The sequence below is a fragment of the Bactrocera dorsalis genome, chromosome 5 (assembly GCF_023373825.1).
Source record: "Bactrocera dorsalis isolate Fly_Bdor chromosome 5, ASM2337382v1, whole genome shotgun sequence".
Lineage (NCBI taxonomy): Eukaryota > Metazoa > Arthropoda > Insecta > Diptera > Tephritidae > Bactrocera > Bactrocera dorsalis.
In genome coordinates, this window is record NC_064307.1 from 66,469,811 (window position 1) to 66,490,625 (window position 20,815).

A 20,815-nucleotide genomic window follows, 5' to 3' on the forward strand; every position below is an offset into this window, starting at 1 on the left:
GCAACATCTTCAAGCGAAGGGTGCACACACACACACCTATACATATAAATAGGTGCTCATGCATTTATAGCAGGGAAAATGCCTAGTAGCAGTAGGGAAAGTGTGCCAAGGAAGCGTGCCTGGCATCCGCCTATCTTTTATTTCACATAGCCAAACGCTGCCCTCTGCAAGTAGTTCGCCTTTTCCTTGGCCATTAAGACCCGCATGTGTCTATACGGCTATAAGAAAACCACTTACAGCCGTCGTGCTAAGACTCACTTCCTTCACAACATATTCATAGAAATTAACATGCTGCCACATGTTCGTGAAAAATTGGCGCGAAAATGTCACGGAAGTGCCACATATCCTTTCCACAGCTTGGACTTTTTCAGCTCTTACCACTTCAACGCCGTCTTACTACCAAAAATACGTTACAACTTATTCAAATGCGCGCTACCAGCATAATTTTTGACTAGTTTATAATGCGTTGTATGCGAGATCATTAGAATTTTCCCTTTAATTGTGAGTTTACCTACAACTGCGTTAGTTTTATCGCCGACCGTTCGAGTGAAACAGGTGGAGCAGGTGTCTTCCGTTGTGCGCCTCTTTACATTGGCGCTCATTAGAATAATTTATTTTCAATGATTGTAAAGTTTAATGGACACAATCGGCATGACAAAGTGAGAAAATATAGCAAAGACTGTGCTGCGCTTCAAAATGACAAATAAAATGTCCAATAGTTTCGATATGAGACATGAACTAAACAGTATGTTTAATCGTTAGATCCACATTTGTTAGTAAAACAGCACTATTGCCAATATAATGGGCGATTTATGTCATTTTTAGATAAATTTCTTAGTATGAGTATAAGTAAGCGAGAGCAGCAACTTGGCCTACGAATTTAACCAACGCCGTTCACCCCAAATGCGCTTATAGAACAGCTATGTAAGATTATGAGATCAATTCTTACAGCGACCCCAACCACTCTTATAGAAAATCTAGTTAAAATTAGTACATTATTTTTTACAGCGACCTCTCTTAAATAGCTTCGAACATCCTTCCGTTGAGGTACCTAAAACACCTATGTAATAGATTAGAAGATCCCCACAAGGCTTCCAGGCTGTCACAAACTTATTGAGATGGAAAATGTCAGTTTCGACCGTGTCTCCTTATTTTCACTGAAGGTAAGACCACCAAGATATATCAACCTCAGTTTTGCAAACGCTGGAGAATGAATACGAAATTGACTGGATCTTTCCATACAATATTGATAGCATCACAAGGCTTTGGCTGGATGTCTCCGTACAGCTTTGACAACTTCCACAAGGCTTCGAGCCTCTCAGAAATTAATTAATGTCAGTTTCAGCCTTGTCTTCTTTTTTTCACCGAAGGTAAAACTACCAGATGATTCCACCTCGGTCTTGCAAAGTCTGAAGAACGGAGGCGAAAATGGCTATATTTTTCCATACAACTTTGACAACTTGCTTTCGACAAGATTTTTAGCCTGACCGCCTGATTGCCTATTGGATAAAGTGATACACCTACGATTGCGGCAAATGAACTTTGCTAAGGACATCTACAAAGGAGCTAAACGTGTAAACTTGGTAATCCTCCACAAATAATTATTAATTAGCGAGGAAAAAGCTAGCTTAGGTTAGTTTATACTGACCTGCTGTCACGGCGTGCATAGACCTGATGATCTTTAGTACGGTCAGTCAATCGGATAAATATAATTTCAGCTAAAGTATACTTCATATAGGTCGTCACTGTTTTTTTCGAACTTTAAGAGTGACTTATTATCTAGTTTTGATACTTCATCTATCTAGTCCCTTGAAGTACGAAGCTCCTCGATATCTAAGAAGAGTTACGAAAAGGCTGAACAAAAGCATAGGACTTGTTCCAATGTCTCTCGTATGCTATGAAATATAAGGATAAATGATCAGCAATCAAGCTAAGACGATTTAGCCATGTCCGTCTGTACGTCGATGAGTCTGGATATACGCGATGTAGTCCCTTAGTTTTGAGTTATCCATCTGAATTTTTGCACACGCCCTTTCCACCCCAAGAAGCTGATCCTTTAATCTGATCTTTCTGATTGGCATGATGCTAACTTCACTTAAAAAGGGTTTTTTCATAAAGACGCTACAAAAGTAGACCGATAAAGACAGAAAACGACGCCATAGTTTTTCTGCTTTTGACATTTCTTTTCAGTAAGATTTTCCATTTCATCATGGAAATGTACGATCCAACCACTAGTCGAAATTATTAGATTTTACTACCAAAATTCGGAGTCAGTAGCGTCAACTTTAGGACATCCAAATTATGGTAGTCATAATCGTCGGATCAACAATCGACCATCTAGTGGAAATATTTAAATCCACAGGCACAGTACCAAATGTTCCCGTGCCACTTGCACAAAGAAATGCCCGTAGTGTCGGGAATATTACTGCTGCTGGCGCATCAATTAAAGAAGACCCGAATCAGTCTCCCAACTGAAGCCGGTTGAAAATGATTCGAATTTTCATCGAAAAATCATCTTGAGTGATGAGGCTCATTTCTGGCTGAATGCCTTCGGCAATAAGCAAAATATTTGTTACTGATCAGACAGCAATCCACAAGTACTCCATGAGTCAACATTGCATCCTGAAAAAATTACGGTTTGGTGCGAACTGGATAACATGGACTTTCATAATATGTGGTTCCAACACGTCGGCGCCAAAAGCCACACGGCAAATGTCACAATCGATTTATTGAAACCCAAGTTTAGTGAACGTGTTATCTGACGAAATGGTCCAGTCAATTGGCCGCATCGGTCGTGCGATTTGACGCCGTTAAACTATTTTCTATGGGGCTACGTCAAATCTATAATCTATGCTGACAAGTCAGCGACAATTGATGAACTTCCTACGAAAATCGAACGTGAAATTGCAGCAGTATCGTCCGAATTATGCTTGAAAGCCGTCGAAAATTGGGTTCAGCGTCTAGACTTCTGCAAGCGTGGCCTCATGGCCATGCAAAAGAAATCGACTTCCTTATTTTTTAGCGCTCTTATTGAAAACCCCGTTACATACATATGTATGTATGTCTAAAATATCAAATTTTCCAAATAATCAATAAAAAATCAAATTTGACTTCTGGTCATTACAGGAAACGAATGATCCCATGAGCTGAATCAACTACAAATTGTTTAGTCAGCAACAAATGCAAAGGAGTCGCAGCAAACACACCCGCATGCTTATTACGAGGAAATTCGGGGAAATCTACACTCAAGCGTACAACGGTGCAACCATAATGGCGGCGCGGAGGGTGAGTACACGCTGCCTTGTTAAAAGCGACAAACGAACGTTTACATCTACGAAGGCGCGCAACAGCCGTCAGAAACAGTTGTTGCAGCAGCACAAACAAAAAATCCACGAATATTGTTGCAGCAACAACAACGAAAACGGTACATGTAGTGGCAAGTAACTGCAACGGCAGCGCAGGCAATGCGCCGCCAATCCGCGAGCATACACCAATTAGTAGTAGTGGCAAGCGCGTGCTGGCTATAAAATCAGCAGCAACAACAACAATGTTTACATGTCAGCGCAACAAGAACAACGTCAGAGATAACTGTGCGTGCTGTGACCCTTGTGGCAGGACAGGGCTGTAAGGCAACAACAAGCAGCGCAATAAAGCAGCTCCAAGCCAAATTAGAGCGCAAATGAGATGAAAAGGTGAAAACGTTAACTGCGCCGACGCCAGCAGATAACAGACAGCGTTGACAACAACAACATTTACGTGGACGTACGAGTACAAATTACGGTTGCGCAGCCCTTATAGGTGAAATGTGCCGCTGCGTGCCGTTTTGATTCAATGTGCGGCTTTATAGGTGACCTCATATGAGGTACATATGTATGTATAAGCATACATACATATATACGAGTATACAATTGTAACATTAACAGCATGCTTTGCTTTTGTTGTTGCTTTGTCGTGTGCTGCAATTTGCTTTAATACGATTTTTTAAGCTTGAAAATCAACCACTTCAACGCCACCAAGTCACCACTAAGAGCGCAGCGCATTTTATGCTCCACACCACTACACTTACGCATACACACAAACACTTATGCACACAAGTACACAGTTAGCAAATAACTTTACGGCCAGCCCTACAGTGTTAGCCAGCAACCACCACCGGAGTTGACTGATGTGTGTGTGTGATATCACAAGCAGCAACAAGCACAACAGCCACCAACTGGCGTACAAACATCGTCAAAGAGCCAACCAGCTAACAAGCACTCTTACCAATACCAACACAACTCTCAGCCAGCTTGAAAACAGTCTCAGTCAAGTCAGTGACGGGCTATGCGATTGGGCTCTGGGTCTGCTCGTAGGCAGCCAACGAGTGAAGATTCAGTCAGGTGCCAAGCACCGTGCAACACGGACGTGTGTTCAAGTGGTTAACTAAACAATAAATAAATGACAATACGACAAAAGTTTGTACAAAGTGCATGGCAAATAGTATTGTGTAAAAGTGCTTGCCAATAAAACCGTTAAGTCGCAATTCGTGCAGACGCGCCGTGTGAAAATAGCAGCGAAATCAAAGACTGCTGCAACAGCACCAGCAAAATACTTACAAGTGATTTAAGCGAGAAAAATATTACTAAAAAAAAATAAAAATAATTAAAAAAAAAATATATTATTAAAAATATTTTTAAAATTAAAAAAAATTATAATTAAAAAAAATTAATTTAAAAAAATTATAATTAAAAAATTTAATCAAAAAAAATATTAATAAATAAATTTCAAAAAAAATAACTGTTCTTGTTTGCTGAAATTTTTTCGTTAAACTTGCGTTTAATAATTAACGCGAACATTCAACACACCACAAAAGCTGCGCAAACAAACGTTTGAGCAATCAGTAGCGCATAAAAATAAATTTCAGATTTCGTTTAAAAACAAATTACTGATTTCGCACAAAATTTTCAAAAAAAATTATCCAAAAATATAGACAAAATGAATCACCTGTCGCCACCGCTAACGCCGCATTCACAAAAACCAGCACAATCGCCTTCGCTGGCCGCCTTTGCCAATTCGGCGCTGGATGTGAATCTCGGCTCTACGAAGAGCTGGCTACAAAATGCATCGGCATTTAATTCCGTTATCGCGTCGGCGCAGAAATTGAATAGTAAGTCAAGCTGAAAGATGAAATAAAAACTTTTATATAAACTAAAAAAATTTAAAATATTGTATATGAACTAAAATTTAGGAAAAATCAAAGTGAAAAAAATTTATGCTGAGATTATAGCAAGTTTCTCAGCATAAATTTTTTTATGCTCTTTATATAAACTGAAATTAAGTAAAAAATAAAAACGACGATTTTTTGTTTAAATATTTATTTGAAGTTTATTTTTTTAAATTTAATAAAAAAAAATGTTTAGAAATTTGCTTGGAAATCGTTTTATGTAAATTAAATTGTGAAAAAGAATAAAAAAGAGATTTTTTTTTTAATTTTCTGAGAAATTTGTTTCAAACCCCCTTTTAAATGAACTGAGATTGAGAATAAAAAGAAAAAAATTTTGATGAAATTAATTTTCTAAGAAATTTATAAACTAAAATTGTTGAAAAAATAATAAAAATGTGAAAATTAAATTTTTTTTAATACTTTTTTTGAGAACTTTGTTTGAAAATTCTGTTATATGTATAAACTAAAATTGTAGAAAAGAATAAAAATGAGATTTTTATTTAAATAATTTTTTATTAAAGTTTCGAGAAATTTGTTTGAAACCCCCTTTAAAGATATTAAAATTGTAGAAAAAAATAAAAAGAGTTTTTTTTTAATTTTTTTCATTTATTTATTTTGCAAATCCTTTTATCTAAACTAAAATTGTGGAAAGAATCAAAGAGAAAAAGTTTTCTAAAAAATTTTTATGGAAAAACTACTAAAATCCTAACCATTGCCAGATCCGTGCCCATATATAACTAGCGACGGTTTAAGTTATTCAGTATTCAAAACTTGGTTTTTAACTGATATTTTTGTAGATAAAATATATAAACCTATTATTTTTGTTGTATTGAGTTTTTCAAAATTTTTAAATAATTTTAATATATTCGAAACCAAAATTATTATTTCTAGATTCCACTTTAATAGTAATCAACATTTGGAGGTTATGTTCTTTAATTAAACATATAAATTTAGTTATATAAGATTTGAATAATTCTGATTTTTTAAAGTAAGTACAAAAACCATAATCAGTTTTTGTTGTATTGAGTTTTTCAAAATTTTTAAATATTTTTACTATTATTCACATTTTCAGAATTTCAAAATAATTTTAATATTTTCAAAAACAAAAAAAATATTTTCGAAATTCTGTTTTGAAAGAAATATCCAAATTTGGAGGTTATGTTCTTTGATTAAAATCTAATTATATGATATTGGAGCAACTCTGATTTTTCAAAGTAAGGACAAGAACCACAAACAGTTTTTTGTATTGAGTTTTTCAAAATTTCTTGATAATTTTACTATTTTCAATAACAACATCCACATTTAGAGGTTATATTTTTTTATTTACTTATGTTATGTTCTTTCATTAAATTAATAAAAAAAATTAAAAATTTTATTTTAATTTAAATTTTAATTTTTTTATGGTCTGCAATTAAATAAATAATAAATTTCTTAAGCAAATTTTATTTCATTTCCCCCATCCACAGATCTCCCCTTTCCCTACAACTCGCTCTTCTACTCCAGCGTTTTATGGCCACAATTTCTACTCTCCTCCACCACAACAGCGCTTGGCACGCCCACCACACCAAACACGCCCCATTCACCCACATCGTTCATAAACAATCGCGACTATTCGCTCACACCCGAAAAGGATCAGGAGAACGCACAGCAGCCGCCACAGCCGGATGCCGCCAACCACACCGAGGATATGCCGCTGAATCTGTCGCTGAAACAAGCCACTTGCCTGAAACAGTTGACGCGCTACCAACACGCCGCACAAAAAGACGAAAGCAGCGGTGAATCTGAGCTAAACGCTTGCACGCCTGTAAGCGTTGACATTGTCAGCACGCCGCCGCCACTGCGCGCTGTCAATCTGAAAGTCAACGCAAACGCCAGCAGTGAGCAAACCGCGCTCAACAAATTGGAGCCGCGTTCACCGACGAAACGGCGTTCGCACGGCACGATCATCTGGTCGCCGGCGAGTATGTGCGAGCAAACGGAAGCGCGCGACTGCGCAGCCGCCAATACGGATTACAGCGGCGCATATGCCGTAGATCCGATTGTGCGTAAGTTTAAGTATGAACGACGCGCCAGCTATCCGCGACGCTTGAACGGCGATGTCGCGCTGCAATCGCCACTCTCCTCCACCGCCGCGTTGGCAACACAATTTAATGCGGCCGCCGTGGCTGCGGCTGCACGCGCGCAGGAACTGAAGGCGGCCAATTTGGAGATGGAAGTCGCACAACAACAAATCTATGCGCATCGCAACGCCTTCATGGCCGGCCTGGCGACGGGCAACAATTTCGAAATGCTGCAAGCGCATCTCAAGGAGCTGCAGAGTCGCGCCGATGCTTTTGTGCAGAATAATAACAATAACAATGAGCTGGCAATGCGCAGTCGGCATGCCAGTCGGCTGGACAGAGGTGGGAGCTACGATAGCCACGATGATGGTGTGGAGCACATGAAAACGGAAGAAGATGCGGATATGACTGAGGAAGCGAGCCGTTACTCGCCAAATAATTCGGCTATAATGCATGAGCAGCAGCAGCAACAACAGTTGCAACATTATGTTGCACAACAACAGCAACAGCATCCGGACTCGACTGCGATCATTAGCACAGCAGATGTTCATCAACGCTCCTACAGTTGCAGCAGCGAGGGTGAGAGCGAGAAGCGGGGGACGCGCAACTTTCAGGTAAGGTTTTTTTGGCAAGCAATCTTCGTTTAAGGCAACGAAGTATTTAAAATTAGTTAATAAGAAATGAAAAATGAGGAATTGATTGGCAGTATGTGAGGAAGTGCGTGTGCTTGTTGAAAGGACTTTGATTAATGTGGTCAGCTGTGCGCGGCGACCATAAAATGCAACTACTATGGTAGGGATAGGTGGGCTCGATAGAAAGTGCAGGTTATTGTAATGCCTAGGGACTAGTCGAAATCTAAGCAAAGTCTGACGTACAGGTACTTTTGCAGTACCCTTCAGTTCTATGTTGCCGAGTTTGCCAGCTAAATTGTTTTTGAAGTATTCCCAAAAATCTTCTTTTTCTTCCCAAAAATAGCAAGCTTCAAGGAAACCTCAGATAGTCAGCCTCACAATGCATTTAATTAAGTAATTGCGTGATTTTTCTTAAGTTGAAATAGTTAACCCACTTATTTAAGCACGGAAATGACATGCAAAATAGTAAATCATACGACTGAAGGACCTCCAATATTATATGACAAACAACAAGTAACCCTTGGGATGCCATACGCTTTTATTAAGCTATCCATTATAGTTGCAAAAACAAAAGCGAAACACCAAAAATATTGAAAAATATTGAGCAATTAACACGCATAGCGACACTTAGTTAAAGTACCCGCGCTTGAAGCGCTCGAACCCTTGGGTCACCTGACCGACTTGCACACAAACACACAATGCAATGTGCGGTTACTAGATAGCGCCTATTTATTGCAATCGCCGTCGTATACTCGTTTAATTTGCCTAAAAGGCATCGATTTCGTAATATGCCATGTGTCCACTTCAATTATTGTTCAATATGCCAATAACGCGGCTGGAAGCGTCACCTTTCCAACTGACACAATTGTAAAAATATATACATACATACAAACAAACAAATTGCATATGCATTGGTGTGCGTAGTGTTTGCCACGATTTGTGTCACGATATTAAACAATTAAACGTATACAAAAATGATTTCGTCTGCAGGGGAGGGGGCAATAAGGAAGCAAGCGCATTTTGCTATCGAAATTTAAGTGTTGGAGGGTCCTTTGGTACACATTTCTAACACGCTGGCATACTGATTGTTTCAATCAAATGCTAGAACAACTACTCCCCCACCCTTGCAAATTAAGTAATTTAATGAAGGGTGCTTTTTTTGGACATGTGGTTTTCAAGTTGCTCAGAATTTGGCTTTATTATAAAGATAAGGCTTTGCCATTACGTTTTAAAATGATTACTGTCTAAAGACCGTTGTTAGATCAGAGAAAAACAGTTCGGATCTCATGATTTTAGACATCCAGCTGAAATACCTTAGGCTAGGTTAGATGGTTGATCTAGAGAGATCGCACGTGGACTGCTATATATAGTCTTTTGCACAGGCGTTTAATTTCCCGCCAGTTCGGTGGGATGTCGGAAAGTATGCGCTCTGAAGTGTTTAAGTCTTGTGTTGAGTTGTTTCCACCTCATTTTCTTCGAAAGAGCTTCTGCAGTTGACGTCTGGTAAGACTCCCAACCTTACAGCATGGACGCCATTAGGGCAATGGTCTGTTAAAAGTCTTACAACTAGAGTCTAGCCTTACTAAGAGCAAAGAGATCACAAGATCTGGGCCAAAAGGCTTTCGCGATAGCCCATGTAGCGATGGTGGCCCAGCTCTGGTCAAGCTTCCGCGAAGCCCAGCTTTCTAGTAGTAGTATACAAGTCGATGCGGTAGTACCGACCCGCTTTCATTCTACCGATATCGATTCTAAGGTGGTTCTCTTTGCTAGCTCATCAGCTTTTCAAGTTCCAGCGATTCTACTCTGGCCTGGCAACCATACCAGTCTGTCAACTAAGCCAATCTAAACGCCACGGCTGGAACTCGAGCCATTTTAACTTGAGTCTTGAACAATTTTGAGCTTGATTGTGTTCTACTCAAACTGCTAAGGGATCTGCCTACTAACTTAATCTAACGGGCATGAATTCTAGTCAAGAAGCTCAATTTGCGACAACTTGTCAGCAATAATGCTTTAAATATTCTCTTCCAAAGCCCGCAAAAAATAGTACAGTAGTACAGCGTTCCATGCTACACGTCCACGAAGCTAGATAATGCGCACACCAAAAGTTCCCTTACTAACTTGTTCCAGGCACGAGGAAATGAGTATTAATGTCTCTATAGTGTTGTCCGTCCTCGTTTTGAATCCATTCACCAAATGTGTAACGCGCTTAATGGTCTTTCGGCTTCAATTCTTGCACGAGTTAGATTTTGTAGGACCGAAAACCAAGTTTCTTCCGCAAAATCTTCTATGAAAATGATGTGTACAGCTCGAACTCTTGTGAGCTTTGGCGGATGGACTCATTCTATTCTACTTCGATGCTCTGTTCCACAACAGGAATAAAGTCTAAGGATACGCATTATCCATTAGATTAAACAAGGTAGGAAACCAATCCACTGTTGCTTGAATTACCAACTCTGCTGAATGATTATGTCTACCAAATATTGAACCGGCGAATCGAACCAATATTTTGTAACAAATTTGTACGATTTAAAAACATTATTTCGGAGTAAGTCTCTACATTATGAAGGCAAGCCAAACTGTCTAAAAATCCAGAAGCAGCTGTCAAAAAGACCAAGTCCAAAAGAAAGTATTGTCTCATTAAAAACCACACCTCTAAAAAAGCACCCGCTAACTTTTTTCACACACATTCGTTGTGCTTGGTGGGTTGTATTGTCCCTATTAAACCACTGTTCGATGAAAATAGCACTAATCTTCGACATTTTCGACGCTTATTCAATTACTTTGCGTAATTTCCAACACTTTGCACCCACTACCGTCATTTATTTGCTTTATTGCTCTAATTCTTCAATATACTTGTATTTCATTTGTGTCATTCGCGCGTCCTTCCTCGGTTTGTTGATGTTTTATGATGATCCTTGCAGTGCTTGAGTTTTATGTTAATTTTCAATTTACTTAATTTGTCTGCATTGCGTGTCCACGCGCTGATCCCTCACTTTCACCGCTCCTGACGGCGCTTGGCAAATGTTTGGTCGCGCAGTTTATTTACCCACTGTCCTCTTGCTGTTTGCGGTGGTAAATTCCTGTCTTAATTATTTATTTGTAGTAATTATGATTAGTAAGTGTTTCGACTTTCGCAGTGTTGAGTATTTAATGAAGCGATTTTAGGGTTGGAGGCACAGCTGGAAAGGGGTTAGCTATAGACTATAGCAGCACGCTGCTTCTACCTTCGTATATGCAGGACATTGTGCGCATTGGAAAGCTTTTGATTGGCACAATCAGAAATTTAGATGACACAGTTTACAATAATGTCAGGTGTCAAGTCGAAGAAATTGCGGTTTGTTTGCGTACCGTCGCTGTATTTCAAAAGAATTGTACTGAGTTAGTAAACATATGATATCGGGAAACTAAAAAATATATTGCTGAGTTTAGTTTTTGTCAGTAATAGCATAAATACTGCATTATTTAGTATAATTATAGCTATTACCTTAACTCATGTGCGGGAACTACATATAAGAGAGGTGAGAGCTAAAGAAAGTGAGAGTGTTTGTTAAAGGAGGCTTACCTTTTATATCCAGAATATGATATATTAAGATTACGACCAAGCTTTTAACAGCCAGAGGACAGCGTCAGAGATCCTATAAAATATATATATATATAAATGATCAGCATGGTGAGCTGAGTCCATTTAGCCATATCCGTCTCTCGGTCTATATCTACGCGAATAAGTTCCTCAGTTTTTGAGATATCGATCTGAAATTTTCCACACCTTCTTTTCTCCTTAAATAACTGCTCCTTCATTAGAATCGCCGATATCAGATCACTATATCATATAGCTGCCATACAAACTGAACGTTCAAAACATGTCCTTGTAAGAAAAACTTTTTTATTTCGCAGGATATCTTTACGAAATTTGGCACAGATTATTACTCAAAGCAATGCTACTATCTTCGAAGAAATTTTTCTGATCGGACTACTATAGCGTATAGCTGTCATACAAACTGCACGATCAAATTCTAGTCCTTGTATGGAAAACTTTTTTATTCGACGAGATATCTTCACGGCTTTTGACACAGTTTATTGCTCAAAACAGTGCTTCAATCTCTGAAGAAATTGTTGAAATCGAATTACTATAGCGTATAGCTGCCATACAAACTAAACGATCAAAAACATGTCCTTGTAAGAAAAACTTTTTTATTTGTAGACATATTGTCACGAAATTTTATATACAATTTTATCCAAAGTAGTGATATAATCTCTGAAGAAATTGTTCAGATCGGATTACTATAGCGTACAGCTGCCATACAAACTGAACGATCAAATTCTAGTCCTTGTATGGAAAACTTTTTTATTCGACGAGATATCTTCACGAATTTTAGCACATATTATTATCTAATGCAACTCTGCAATATTTCAAAAAATTGTTCCAATCGGGCTACTTTAACATATAGCTGCCATACAAAGTCATCGTTCAAAATCAAGAAAAACTTTTTTGTGTACAATTTTATGCCACGAGAAGAAGGATATTCAAGCTATGATGCAGTCACAGTAGAGGATTTTTATTATTCCTCTGTCTACAGCTAAATTTTCAACAATTTTCTACAAATTTTTCTGTGTGATAGCTTTATCCTCCGAATTATTCCATTATCTCCTTCATTCAGAGTTTAGTTTCAGTTTTCCTGTAATTTTCTTAGGTATGCACCTACTTCTATATATGGTACATACTATACAGCTGTTTACACATTCATTTACTCTAAAATTACATAAAGCACTCATAATCATTTCACCTCCGATTAAGCATAATTGTCAATATGGCACGGCGCACGACCGTTCAGTAACGTTTAGCACGTATGATCGCCTAAATGCCTTACAAAGTGTCAAATTGCAATTACTATGTTGTCACACATATATATTTTTTATACTTTAGAAGCACCTACTTGTATGTATATTATATATTACAAACACATACGTGGCTTGTTGTTTTTGTAAGCATTACATGCACAATTTTATTGTGTCCATAAGGCTTTTATTGCAACCCGATACGCTTGAAGGGCTTCGTCCTTAGCGCTGACAGGCGTTCTTAACGACGCTCACTATCACTTTTTATTTTTTGCTTACGTTCTTACCTTTCTTCATTGCTGTCGGGCACTCTCTCTCCCGCTCTTTGTCTTGCAAGCAAGGCATGTTGCGTTAACAACAATTTCGAGCCGCAGCAGATGGTCGTGTGGCGTTTAATAAGCGTTTTTGTATTGATCACTTCGACGTCATGACGGTTGTAAGGATTTTCATTAAGAAAAAATGTGTTTTTTATGAGTTTATATGTAAGTGTGTTTTTGTTTTTTTCTTTTTATGGTATTTTTTTATTTTTATTAAATAATTTTTTACTGTTTTTTTTTTAATATTTTTTCTTTGGTTTTTGTTTTTTCCAAAACTGTTTACATCTGTTGTTACAGCGCTTGCGCGTTCAGTGATCAGTGGGTGGCCTGCGCGCAACAAATTCGAAAAAAATATGCCTTGCGCGCGGCACTCAACTGGAAACTCTGCCTTATGGCTGGCACACTTTTTTCCAACTTCTTTATAGTTACTAGCATTTTTATAAAATTTTTCACCAGCAGCTGAAAATAGCTCGATTGCAGGCTCAGCATTTTGTTGTGTGTATGTATTTACCAGCGTATGTATGTATTTACCGACGCTGAGTCAGCGCTTTCTTCAGCTTTGACTCACCTCGTCGAATCAAAGGTAGCAAAATCTAGTGCCGTACCCCAGTTAGGGGTTTTCTCCAGCTCATTTGCATGCATAGCGGCATTTGGCTGGCGAATCCAACTTCCGTTTGCGCTTCCTAACCGCGGCCGCGCCCGCGCAAAGCAACTTGAGCGCTGCCAGTGTCAGCTCATAGCAAAGCTGCGCAACAATTGTCGCTAATTAGCCAAACAGTTATATAGCTAAGTAGATATAGACTCATACGCATGCATGTGTATTATTTACAAGTCACATACACATACACACATACGCAGATTGCAGCAACAAAGGCGCGCGATCGTCAATAATAAGGCAAAGTGAAAACACAAAGGCGACACTTGTTTAATAAGCAATCAATAAATGCAAGAGTACGGAGTGTGGTTTGACACACACATGTTTAGCTTGTCAGCAACATGCGTGCAACAACAATAACAACGGCGATGCTTCATATTTTTGTACCAAAAATAACTGAGCAAACAAGCAGCAGAGACGCTAGAGCCGCCTGCATACGTTTTCTTTTTCAAACGCAAATACACATACACTCACAAATACTCACATATATACATACATACATATTTATGGATATCATAGCTACATATGCATGTTTCTAGTCTACGTAAATCCCGCTTCAGCGCTCAATAGTAGGCAAACAATCAAACAACACGCGCATTGCAGCGGCTAACTGTCGCAGCAAACACTTGTGTCAAGCTCTCTAGACGAGTGTTGCCAGCCTGCGCGCAGACAGGCAACAACAAAGCTTATGAAATGTGTTGCTGTTCTGCTCAAACGTCTACTGTTATTTGCAGAATAGTAATTAATCTTTAAGAAATATATGTTTTATGTACATATGTGTGTGTGATGGGTTGCTCGCTTGACTTTTGACGCCCTAGAACGTCCACGAACCCATCGTTTGGGTTCACGTTGCACGACAAACTGTATCAACATTTGACACTGTGTCTGATTTCATTTCGGCGCACACTACTTTGTGGGGATTTTTGTTGAAATTTTTCTACTTTTAATGCAAATATTTAGTTGCGTAAAGTGAAAAAGCAAGAGACTGTGGAAATAGAGGCTATTTTAAAATAGAATAAAACTGTAAATATTTAAGTAGGGTTATGTGCACAAATAGGTTTGGCTGTTGAGATATTTTAGCAGTAAACAAGCTGTTGTTTTGTTTCATAAATACACTTTTATATTTATATATGTATGTCTGCACGTGTGATTTTTTCACTTTTATGAAATCAGCGAAAAGGTTTTCGAAATTAAATTTTTTTTAATTTTTGATTTCTTGAAAATCAGCGAAAAGGGTTTCGAAAGGTTTTATTTAATTTTTACAAAATAAACGAAAATGTTTTTTTTAAATTATTTTTGAAAATAAATGAAAAGTTTTCGAATTTTTAATTTTTTTTAAATATGGAAAAATTTTCGATCTTTTTATTAATATGAAACATGTTAAAAATTTTTCGAATTCGAATGATTTTTTTATTTTTAGAAAATAGGCGAAGAGGTTTTCGGATTTCTTTTCTTATTTTTTTTTTTTGAAATAAGCGAAACCAGCTTTCGAAACCTTTTTTTATTTTTACAAACAAAGCGAAAAGGTTTTCGGATATTTTTTTTTAAATTAACGAAACATATTTCAAAATTTTTTTATATTTTTTGAACATTTAAATTTTTTTATTTTTATGAAATCTGCGAAAATTTTTTCGAGTTCGAGTTCGAATTCGAATAATTATTTTTATTTTTTTTAATTCAATTTCTAAAAAATCTGTGAAAATTTTTTCGAGTTCGAGTTCGAATTCGAATTCGAATAATTATTTTTATTTTTTTTTTAATTCAATTTCTAAGAAAAAAATTTATAAAATCAGCGAAAATGCTGCCGAAAAATTTTAAGATTTTTCTTTTATGAAATCAATAAAAGTGTTTTCAAATTTTTTTTTATTAAAAAAAAAACGAACCGGTTTTCGAAATTTGTTTTATTTTTAAATTTTATTAAAATTAAGAAAAAAGTGTTTTTTTTTTAATTAATTTTTTTTCAGTCTTTAAAAATAATTTTATGCAATCAACGAAAAAAGTTTTCGATATTTTTTTAGTTTTTAAAAAATAAAAAATGAAAAGGTTTTAATTCGTTTTATTTTTAAAATAATCAACGACAACTTTTAGAGAGTTTTTTTTTTATTTTTATGGAGTCAGCGAAAATGTTTTCGAATTTTGTTATATACATATGTATATTTTTGAAATAGACGAACAGGTAGGTTTTCTTTCTTTATTGTATGAAATAGGCGAACATTTTTTTTATTTTAATGGAATCAGCAAAAATTTTTTCAAACAATTTTTTTTATACATATTTTTGAAATAGGCGAGCAGGTTTTCAATTTTTTAGTTTATTTTTTTTTTTTTGAAAGCAGAAAATCGTTTTCGAAATTTTTATTTATTTATATTTAAAATAAACGGACAGGTTTTAAAATTTTTCCTTTATTTCTGTGAAAACAGCGAAAAAATTTTCGATAGTTTTTGTTGTGAAAGCAAGGAAAATGTTTTTTAAAGATTTTCTTCATATTTTTATGCAATCGAAACGGTTTTAAAATTACTTTGTATTTCTATGAGATCAACAAGCAAATTTTGGAAAATTTTTGAAGATTTTCTAAGTTTTTATAGACGCTCGTTAAATAGTATAATACAAATTTTGAAGATTTTCGAAATTTTTTTAAGATTTTCTTCCATTAGTTTGATACACCAATTTCCAAATCATTACACTTGGAATATTGCGCCAGTTGAGCACGTCTCCAAACTTGATTACTTAAACAAAAACAAACACTCAGCACCACCATTCTCAACTGAGTAAATTAAAGCACCTATTTTCTTAAAAACTTTCAAAATATTTGCACAATTGTATCTAATTACGCGGCCCGGTATTAAAAAAACCGAAGTCTGAATCGTTCAAAACAACTCAAACTCAATTTGTAAACTATGTGAACCAACGAGTGCTTTCGCCCCACCTCCCAAACGCTATGCAGACTTTAAGCGTATATTTTTCGAACACCTACGTAAATATGTCAGGCTTGAATGTACATATGTATGTACATATGTACAAATGATTAGTTGAATACGATCTTCATTTGATTTGTTATTGCTGTTACATGCTTTACTACGCTTTGTATTTGTATAGCTGTTTTATACGAACCCATTCGAACTCGAGCTGAAACATTATAGATGCACGGAAAATCATTCACATGATTTGTGATGTTTGAAACAGTGCCATTGTATGCGTTGTTGACGCATTGGAATGGGGGCACGTAGTACAGGTGTAGTGGAAGAGCAAGCATACTGTGTAATAAGCGCTGTGCGCGGGTTTTTTTTAAACGTCATTATAAATTCGGAACAAGAAAAAATGTTGACTACGGTTCCAGCGAAGCTATAATATCCTTAACAAATTCAAAAAATGACATATAAAAGCTAGATTTGGAGCGATCACTTTGTATGACAGCTATATGCTATATCGGTCCGATCTGAATAATTTTTTCAGAGATTATTTCAGTGCTTGAGATAGAGCTTTGTGTTAAATTTCCTGAAAATATTTCAACAAATAAAAAAGTTTTCCATACAAATACTAGATTTTGTTTAGTCAGTTTGTATGGCAGCTATATGCTATAGCGGTCCGATCTCAACGATTTCTTCGGAGTTTATGCTACTATCTAAGGCAATTCTTCATGTAAAATATGATGAAGATATCTCCTCAAATAAAAAAGTTTTTCATACAAGGTTATAATTTTCAACGTCCACATGTACAGAGAGGCAGACAAGTAGGATTTATTTCATTCTTATTAGCGCTTAATTAAATATTTTTATTATAGAAAAATTAATTTTATATTTTTTTTTAAACTTATTAGCTCATTAATTATTGTTTACTATATATAAACATTACTTAATTTCAAATCTATTTATTTATTTTTTGCAGTGTAAGCAATGTGGCAAATCCTTTAAACGTTCGTCGACATTGTCCACACATTTGTTGATACACAGCGACACAAGACCTTATCCATGCCAATATTGCGGCAAGCGTTTCCATCAAAAATCCGACATGAAGAAGCATACATACATACATACAGGTAGGTTAATTTGGTTAATTAGCATAATGTACATATAACCAAAACTGCTTGGAGACTTTTGAAAATCACTTTATACGCTTTTCTGAGTTTCAAAATGTCTCGTTCTTTCAATATTATACATATTAAAAATCGAATATTTTCAACTTTCAAGTCATAACTGTAAACGCTAAACTATTTAGTAGCAATACTATATACCATAACATATGGCCAGAATGATTGCGCGAACAAAGCTGGTCTTATCAACGCATTCTATCAGCTATTAGTTCGTGCAACAAACAGTTTTATTAAGCGGACAATTGTCAAAACAGGGTGCTTAAAATGATCAGCATGTTGAGCTAAGTCGATTTAGGCCTGTTTATATTACTGTCCGTTTGTTTGTACGTATATATACGAGAACCAATCCCTTAGTTTTTGAGCAGTCGAGCTGAAATTTTTCATACGCCATTTTCGCGCTGAAATTTTTGAGTTATCGATCTGAAATTTTGCACACGTTCTTTTATCCTCAAGAAGCTACTCATTTATTGAAATCATCGATATCGGGTCACTATAGCATATAGCTGCCATACAAACTGCACGATCGTAATCAAGTTTTTGTATGGAAAACTTTTTTATTTCACGAGATATCTTCAAGAAACTCGGTACGGGTTATTTTTTTAAAGCAACAGTGTAATTTCCGAAGAAATTTTCTAGATCGCTCGACTATAGCATATAGCTGCCATACAAGCTGACTGATAAAAATCTGGATTTTGTATGAAAAACTTTTTTATTTGTTGAAATATCTTCACAAAATTCGACACGAAGAGTCATCTCAGGCAGTAATACAAACTCTGAGAAAATCATTCAGATCGCACTACTATAGCATATAGCTGCCATACAAACTGACCGATAATTCAAATTCAAGCATATTGCAACACCTTATAAAACTGCAGTGTTGCACTAGTGCACCAGCAAAAGTCAATTTTTAGCACCCTCCATATCTCACCTGCTGTACATATGTATATGTATGTGATAAAGCGTGTCACGTGCCACTCCAGCGAACAATGTTGTCGCCACTTTGCCAACAATTAAATCACACGGTCATGCGTTTGCACACAGATACATAAATCTATATACATACATATATATATTAATGCATGCCGTCGTTATCTGATTTAATTTTACTAATTGCGTGATTTTGTTGCACAAGTGTAAAATCATTTGTTGCAACGCGCGCCCTTCGTCCTGGCGTCCTGGCAATAGAGATATTTATACACTCGCCTACACTCGCGTTAGTTGCATTGCTCGACTTTCCCTACAAATGCGCTTCAACGCAATAACGCCAAAGTGATTAATATTCTTAATTGCTGCGCCCTTAAGGTACACTTTGGCCACACTTGCCACCCCGCCAACCACACTTTCTACCCCTTCTTTTACATTTTTATATACTCACCGGTCACAAAGTGATTTTATTTTTAATTAATTTATTGATCGCCTGCTTATTTGCTTTCGTATTTTCTTGCATTTTTACAGGTGAAAAGCCACACAAATGCACCGTTTGCCTGAAAGCTTTCAGCCAAAGCTCCAATCTCATCACACACATGCGCAAACACACCGGCTACAAGCCCTTCGGCTGCGGCCTCTGCGATCAATCGTTTCAACGCAAGGTCGATCTGCGTCGCCATCGCGAGAGTCGGCACGAGGAGCCATTGGCACCGGTGAAGATGGAGGTGAGCAGCAGCAGTTGCTGAAGACACGCCTATGGACCGTTAGCGGTCCAGCGCTATAACGAGACTGGTAGTTTTGTGTTTACGCCGCAGCGTTGGGATACCTTATGGATCGGTTAGCTGTGTGTGAGCTCGAATTTAAAGTAGCACTAAGCGGATTTTAGGCGATATATACAAATATATACATATATATAATATATATCGGTTTCATATGCTCGCACTGCCGCAGTTAATTGAGTGACATTTGTCGTCATCGAAAAACAATTAGGTTTAGTGCGCACGTCAAGTATTGTGTGGTCCCAGTTGGTCTGTTAAAATACTAAGTCGTTTAAGCCAAAGTTTTCTACACACTAATTTATTTATTAAGTCGTCGAAGTATATAAGTTTTATATAAGAAATACTTCTAATAAAACTTGTCTAAGCCAGTGAAAGTGTGTCGTTGTGTTGCTATAGCCTTTGATAAGCTAAGTATTTAAGTGTTGGCCTTAAGCAAATTATCATATAATTACTAATAATTAGTGAAAATAAAATTAATTTAATAATTTGTGTTAAGGAAATTGACTTGTAATGGTTTGTTTGTTAATTGGACTATTTCTGCTCACTTATTGTTGCTCAAATCATTGAAAATTTAACTTACTTATAACAAATCGTCACTCAAAATGCAAAACAACGTATCATCAAAAAGATCGAAATTGAGTTTTTTATTGTTTACGGTTCAATACATCATATTGCATATATATAGGATAAACCTTTAAGCTTTCGCTGAGAAGATATAACCAATATATAACCATTTTATAACCAAAGGATGGGTGTATGATAACCAATATATAACCACTTTGTAACCAAAAGATGAGTGTATGATAACCAGTATATAACCATTTTATAACCGAAACTCAAATTTTTTTTCAATGCAAGAGGTTTCTATCCTCTCTTTATGAAAACTGATGTTACGTTATTTTGCATTTGAGCTGATGAAATACCATTAATAACTGTAAATACAACTTTGTAGCATTTTGGACATTTTTACAACATTTGGCCTTATATACTATAGAGAAAAATTATTTAATGTTAATGTTAAAACAAAATTTTGTTAATTACAACGCAGCTAAATATACCAAAGAACTAATTTAATTATTTAAGTGGAAGTAAATAATTTATTTTATTACTAAATTTAAATTAAAATCGCTAGAATTTAGAAATTTATCAAAAAACGCTTTTTCAACGTTTTTCAAGCTTAACTTTCTAATCTAGTTTAAGTACAAGTTTATATATTTTAGTTAATTTAATTTAATTTTGTAGCATAAGTATTATGTATAATTTTGCCTTAATTAAAACCTATTTATTTTATAAAGAATTTTGAAAAAAACTTAATAAA

The 20,815-nt window shown here is 36.1% G+C and overlaps 1 protein-coding gene across 1 annotated transcript; it reads left to right on the forward strand.

Annotated features, from left to right (window-relative positions):
* Nucleotides 1-4,747: 4,747 nt before the first annotated feature.
* Nucleotides 4,748-20,670, forward strand: LOC105225973 (zinc finger protein sens). The gene is made up of 4 exons (XM_049457453.1): nt 4,748-5,146; nt 6,670-7,877; nt 17,587-17,737; nt 19,247-20,670. The coding sequence occupies exons 1-4, from the start codon at nt 4,975-4,977 to the stop codon at nt 19,462-19,464; spliced, it is 1,749 nt and encodes a 582-aa protein (XP_049313410.1). The 5' UTR covers nt 4,748-4,974; the 3' UTR covers nt 19,465-20,670.
* The last annotated feature ends 145 nt before the right edge of the window (nt 20,671-20,815 follow it).